General features: G+C 39.0%; 1 protein-coding gene and 1 long non-coding RNA gene across 2 annotated transcripts; both read right to left on the bottom strand.

Moving 5' to 3' along the window:
* Window positions 1-2471: 2471 nt before the first annotated feature.
* Window positions 2472-3666, bottom strand: LOC146986999 (RING finger protein 208-like). The gene is made up of 2 exons (XM_085777892.1): window positions 3317-3666; window positions 2472-2596 (listed from the first exon to the last, which is right to left on the bottom strand). The coding sequence occupies exons 1-2, from the start codon at window positions 3664-3666 to the stop codon at window positions 2503-2505; spliced, it is 444 nt and encodes a 147-aa protein (XP_085634018.1). The 3' UTR covers window positions 2472-2502.
* A 1712-nt stretch (window positions 3667-5378) lies between these two features.
* LOC146986998 (uncharacterized) lies at window positions 5379-7180 on the bottom strand. The gene is made up of 2 exons (XR_015035824.1): window positions 6184-7180; window positions 5379-6123 (listed from the first exon to the last, which is right to left on the bottom strand). It is a non-coding gene; the product is annotated as an uncharacterized LOC146986998 (long non-coding RNA).

The following is a 7180-nucleotide window of genomic DNA, read 5'->3' as shown; positions in this document are numbered from 1 at the left end:
ACAAAAAAACCAAACAACTTGAATGACTGGTGTGAATTTATTCTTCCTCGTTCATGGGAACTGCAGCTGCTGGGAACACGATAATTATGATGATCTTTATTTTCCATGTTACTCTGTAAAACTTTATAAAGGCACCGCTTCTCACCTGGCCGTTGATATGACAATAAAAGTGAGATAAGCCACACTGGCCTTCTCCAAAAAAATAAATGGTGGCACAGTGTTTGAACATTGATCAAAGCGAGGGAGGATTTATGAGGATTTTATTTACCAAATTAGCGGTATCATCAGTATCTGTATTCCTGTTTTTATGTGGTTATGTAACATGAAAAACCTCAAATAATCAGAAGAATCAACCGTCGTTCATGGAGAAACACAAACATTTCAGAGGTTAAACATGAAATAAAACGTGTTAAATGAAACAAACATCCGTCTGACATTTGATATTATGAAATCCTGTGGCATTTAAATAGAGAAAGTTGAAACATTTGGGCTTAAAATGAGCCGCCACTCACTCGAATCGACCAATGCGCTGCAGAGATAGAGGCTGAAAGCCAAACCCACCCAGAAGCTGCTCTGAGAGTGCAGCAGGGCGCAGAGACACTGAATCCACTATGTTAGTTATTTCCAATCGGTTCCAGTAGATTTATTTTCAGTTAGTTTATCCAAATTGTGTGAAAATAAAGATTAAACAATAGTTTATAGTAGCAGGTGGTTCCAAGCTGTGCCAAAAATGGACATTTTGGAAAGTTCGCCTGGATATTTTGTAGTAAAATCTCAATCATTTTGTCCTGCTTCAATTAATCAGAATCAACCACTGCAGAGACAATGTTCACATGTTGTACAATGATTTTATAGAGAGTTTGAGCTTCATCAGCATTATTCTAAAGGGCACTCATCAAAAATATGATTTTTTTTTAGGCGAATATTAATTTTATTAATTTTTTCCTGTGTGTCATCTTCATTTACTCTTCACCAGTAACAGATATACTGAAATTTACACATTTCAGCAATTCCTCATTTTTTTCCCTTTACTATGACACCAAAAGTATTCAAATAGACCTTGTGGTTGCAGAGATATACTCATTTTATTATGGATATGCAATTTTCGAGAAAAGGCCTAAAAAATAGGCTGGATTTTAAATAATAGCGTACTTGATCCAGGATCAGCGCATTTAACAGACACAACATCCAAATATTGAACCTGTTTTAAATCATTTTTCCCTTACAGTTTTGTGCCTGTTGTAGCTTCAGTCACATTTCCAGCTTTACATCAACAACACATCTCATTTTTACATTTTTAAATTATGTTTTGGCCCTTTTGCATTAGTATTATATCATTTTTAAATTATGTATTGCACTCAAATTATGTAGCACAGTATTTAACCTATGTCTAGGTTGCTCCCTTTGCATTTGTGTAGCGTATCTTCTATTGTTTTAGACATTGTAGGATATATTTTTATACTACTTCCTCTTTGTATCCTATTTATCTTCCTTGCACATTTCCCTTTGGAGCATTCTGGCAGAAGAATTTCCTTCGGGATGAATAAAGTGATTTCTATCTATCTATCTATCTATCTATCTATCTATCTATCTATCTATCTATCTATCTATCTATCTATCTATCTATCTGGTTAGGGTTATGGTTCTATCTATCTAATGTCTTTATCAAGCAGCTCTGGAGTATTCACAGTAATAAATCTAACAAATGATGATGTGTGTTTTTTTTATTTTATCATCTATTAAACTGCAGCTCATTGTAATATTACATAATCTAATAAAGTAATGTCAAACAAACACAACAAGATAAACTTGTCACTTGTCAAAAAAACTTTTATTCACAGTCTGCTCGTATCTGCTCACAGCAACATAGTTCTTCATGGTCCAAACAATAACATGTTGTTAACTGACTCTAACCATGGACATTAGAGTCAATACATACGATTTCATTCATGTTCTTTCAATAGATTGTAGAAAATGTAAAGTAAAATTTTCTGATCTATAACAGTTGTTGAACCAAGACACATTTATGGAAAATGTCAAATAGTAAACCAAAAAAACACTGTACACAAAAAAAAAAAAATTGTGAATGTATTCCAGTGTATCATGTGATATTTACTCAATAGGTTTCCACTGAATTATTTTCTTTAGCTACATCAGATCGAGTTAAAAAAATACTTAAGTCAGCTTTGCAAAAACAAAGTAAAACAAAACATGTATTTCATAAACTTCACAGCTTCTTCATGTGGTAAAAAAAAAACCAAGAAAAAAACGGAACATCAGTATTTTCTTTTCTTTTCTTTTTACCACAACTTCACAGACGCAGATGCTAAGTGCTTCAAGACCAAAACCTTCCACGTAAAGCTCCAGGCGCTCAGTTGAGGTGAGACAACCACGGTTCAGTCCTGAGCACCGATCCGGTCGGGTCACAGGGTCACAGAGTCACAGGGAAACAGAGAAACAGAGAAACAGAGAAACAGTCCTGAGGTGTTGGGGGGGACAGAGTCAGCAGCTTCCCATCACTTGTCTCGACCGTGGGACGCAGCTGAACATTTTCTGCAGCGAAGAAATGAAGCCTGTAGTTGGCCTCGAGACAGAGCTGGAACAGAGGAGAGATGGGTTTAGATATTGATGATCAATACTTTAATAGAGAAGTTAAATAGTCAGGGTAAAAACTGCACTACAAGATTGGTCTATACTTCAGAAATGGACAGAGTACTCGACCCCAGTAGGCTACTTGTGTAAGAGTACAAATACTACTGGTCAAAATTTACTCTGTTACAAGTAAAAGTAGCTCAGCCTACATGTTACTCGAGTAAGAGTAAAAAAGTACCTGCTTTTAAAGGTACTTAAGTATCCAAAAGTACATGCTTTTAAATTTACTTTAAGTAAAAGTAAGAGTAAATTTCTTATTTTTCACATCAATGAATTGCTATATTTTTTTCTAAATGAATTTAAAGACATTTTAACTCTTGTTTCTGAGAATTAACTCTTTGAATCCACCTGCACTGATGTGCTGCTTTTAGGGGTCAGGGTTTCCTTCTTTGACAAACACAGCTTATGTTCAGGCTATTTTAGAAAAAAAAAAGAGCAGACCTAAGTAGCCTAACGAGTAGGCCTAGCTACTTTTCAGCCTTCCTAGAAATTAACTTGAGTAAAAGTACAAATATTTGTCTTGGAAATGTATTAAAGTAAGAGTAATAGGCCTAAGTAGCTACAAAGAAATCTAATAGGCTACTCAGGTAAAGTACAAATCCTCTGGATATGTGCAGTACTCAAGTAAATGTACTCCGTTACTGTCCACCACTGGCCTACTTACAATTTAGTGTTGATGAGCTGGCTCTGCTGTGAGACGTTCAGGTGCTCCATTGACTCCTCGTCATCACCGTCGCTGTTTCTCCGCGGGTTGTCCTCTGCGATCTGGTCCCAGATCTCCGTGTTGACCCACAGGGAGCCGGGCAGGGTGAGGCTGGCCCGCGTGCAGGTGATCCAGCGGCACAGAGGGCACGCGACGGTGCGGACGACTCCCTCGAGCTGGGACAGCGTCTCGAGACAGGGCGCGCAGAACGTGTGGTTGCAGTGCAGCACGCGGGGCACGCGCTCCCCGCGGGAGTACTCGTAGCAGCAGACGATGCACTCGAGCTCCTCGCCGCTGGAGGTGGTCAGCATGGTGAGTTCAGGTATAGTTGGATAGGTAAAAGAAAAAAAATGTCCTGTGGTCCTCCTTTAAACCTGCAGCGAGAAAGAGATAGATAGATAGATACTTTAGTAGGGAAATTCAGGTGTCTCTCGCTCATCCAGACAGTTAAAACAGTTAAAACGCAGTAGGCTACATACAATAACGGGTCAATAAAATAAAATAAATAAACACAGATGAGGCAGTAGGCTACTACACTACAAAGCCAGCCTAGTGTGCAATGTAAGAGCACGAACAAATAGAAGTAGAAGTGTAGCTATAGAATAAAATCACAGTGCAAGTGCATGATAAGAGCTGTATAAAAGATAAAAGACTGGATAAAAGACTATAAATAAAATAAATAGCAACTAATAAAACAGATCGATAGAAATTATTGCACGGGTTCTCGTCGGTAGCAGGAGCACAAGCCATTGGCTGAGGACGTTAAAGAGTCGGGATAAAGGACCTTAATACATCAGAGAAATAATCATCATCAATAATAATAATAGTCAATGTCTGTCAAAAGAAATTAAACCAAGTCAACTGGACTCAGTTTTTCTGTCTTTGAAAATCCAAGTGGCTCCATCAGTTGAACATGAACTGATGAAGACACTTGGATAAGGAGCGAGACGTCTTCAAAGACGTTGACTTGATTCAATTCAACTGCCTAGAAATAATAATCAATCAATAATAATCAAATAATCAGAAGACTTACCCGCAGCAGGAGTGAGTCTAGATCCAGGTGTGCTGTGCTGTCGCTGCAGGATGTGAGTTTGTTGTGACTGCCTGCTGCGCTCGCTTCCTCTTTTAAAAGCTGCACCTGAAGACGTGACCGCTCCTCCAATCATCATGTGCCAGGATTTCCAAAGAAGCGCTGATCTCGGATCAGATCAGTTCAGCTCCAATTCCAAGGAACTCCTGCAAAGAGCTGCGGGCGCTGCTCCAAGTTTCGATACAGGTCTATCAAAAAAGATTATGGCCTCTATGTGTTTACTGTCATCTTTGATTTACGCAGTGGTATTTATATCTTGCAGGAGAATTCAATGTTGACCTGGAGAGGTGTTCAGGAAAGGTGTAAAACAATAAAATAAAATAAGAAAAAGAAAAGTTTACACCAGGAAGCTTTTTTTTCTAAAACGCCCTGACAAGCAGGGTAATTTATTTGCATTTACTATGAAAACATACAATGTCACACAAGAGTAACTGAAGCATGGAAATTTTGGGCATTTGCTGTATAATCACACAAACGCACTCCCATCATCATCATCATCATCATCATCATCATCATCATCAGTTTGTCTTTTTTTTTCTCTTTTGTTTTTTGAAAGATGGTGTCAAGAAAAGAAGAAGAGCAATAGAAAGGCGAATCTCCAGCGCTCCGATCACTTCTCTGTTAAAACATTAGATTACACAGTAGAACCATCTTTACTAAATGCGATGCACAACAGTAAATTATCAGCAATTATGATGTGTGAGCCTGGGCCACGGCCTGTCTGTGTGTCTGTGTGTGTGTGTGTGTGTGTGTGTGTCGGTCTCTGTGTGTATGTCTGTGTCTGTGTTTGTCTGTGTCTCTCTGTGTGTGCGTGTGCATGTACATGTTTGTCTGCAACACCCCGCTCAGCAAACACTGGACGTTTCCATGACACACAGGCCGAGGCCGTCTATAAATAAAGAGAACAAAAACAAAACAGAAAAAAAAAAAAAATTAAAAAGAAAATAATATACAGAAACAAAATGTTGGTTCTCTTCACGTGTCTCCTTGTTTGGACCTATAGAGTGGTGCTGTTATACTGGTCACACTGCAAAAACTCAACATCTTACCAAGAATATTTGTCTTATTTCTAGTCAAAACAAATCTCATTATACCTAAAATACGTATATTTATACACATACATAGTTATACATTAAAAAGTAGCTTGTTTTTAGACACTTTTTACTTATTTCAAGCCTATTTTCACTTGAAATAAGTAGAAAAATCTGATAGTGGAGCAAGTTTTTCTTTCTTATTACAAGCACGAAAAACTTCCTTTCACTGGCAGAATTTTCTACTTATTTCAAGTGAGAATTAGTTTGAAACAAGTGAAAATTATCTAAAAACAAGTTAATTTTTAGGTGATGAGTCTTATTTAAAGTGGAAAGAGATTAGTTTTGACTAGAAATTAGACATTTTGACAAAGATTTTGAGTTTTTGCAGTGCAGCTAAGCCAATTGTTTCTTTAAAAAAAAAGAAAAAAAGAAAAAGGTACTGGTCTCTAGTTAAGTTCCTGTGCACTGGGTTTCGACTGCTTGGCTCATGGGTTGACGGACAGAAGGGGGCAGAACATCTGGACTCACATCAGGCTCTGACTCGTCACACAGAGGCTGTTGTTTCGTTTTCCTCTCGTGCTCTTTTACCTATTTACAAACACTCAACAGTCAATAACCTGTTGCAGCAGGACGACTCGTCTGACCTGCACCATCAGAGATATCATCATTCATCATCATCCTAATCCTCATTCATACACACACACACACACACACACACACACACACACACACACACACGAGTCCTGACTAATGCATCTGTATTACATTCCTGTCAACTGATATTTATTTAATGTTGCTGTTGCGTGTCGTTGTTGTTGTTCTTTCCTGACATGTGTCACTGTTTATGAAAGAGCATTTACAAGATCTTTTACAGGTCGGTCGTGTTTCAGTTTGTAGGATTTTCAACATGTGTTAACACAAACACACAAACACACGCGGAGAGGGAGAAAATAAACATGTTGAATATTTCTTTTTCTTTTGACAGTTGTTCAAGTGTGTGGTTTAAATGGGCCGTGTCTGTTTGAGCAGACACCATCCAAGAAAAACACAACAACTTCCTTTTATATTTCCTCCTCGTCCTACTTAACTTAACTTTTAACTGAGCCTGTGTAAAAAAAAATGGCCGCCTGCCACCTGTGACAAGGTGCAGCAGCAGTTGATGATGACAAACTGTTGTCGACGATGAAAGCTGCTGGAAAAGTGTAAAAAATCTTCAAATTAAAAGACACTTTCCTGTTGTTTTGTAAATTTTTAAAACTATTTCTTTTTTTAACATTTTAGGGCTTTGATAATTATCTACCTCAGAGCTGCTTTTATCAGTGACGTTTGTCTCTGTCTCTTCCACAACCCATGAGCCAAGTCCGTTCTCCTCCCGCCGACACAAACCTCTGAAGCACAGAGTGGATCACAACCGTTTTATTAAGCCCCTCCCTCTCCAACCCCCCACCCCCACCCCGCCCCGACTGCCACTCCCCCACCTCCTCCCTCTTCCTCCTCCTCCTCCTCTCAATCACTCCTGTGTGGGTCGGCTTTGAGTTTCCATCTTCCAAAGTCCATGGTGGTGGTGGTCGTGGTGGTCGTGGAGGTTGTGGAGAGGGGGGTTTAACTCAACATCCCCCTCCCCCCCCGCCTACGTAGTGTGTTTGTTTGTCGAATGTGGAGTCCGTTCCGCTGGCTCGCTCGCCTGCAGAGGTGGGGGGG

Source organism: Trachurus japonicus, chromosome 5 (genome assembly GCF_045865225.1).
Source record: "Trachurus japonicus isolate A0001 chromosome 5, Traja_1.0".
Classification (NCBI taxonomy): Eukaryota; Metazoa; Chordata; class Actinopteri; order Carangiformes; family Carangidae; genus Trachurus; species Trachurus japonicus.
Note: the sequence above shows the minus strand (reverse complement) of the source record. Positions and strands in the feature narration are given on the sequence as shown.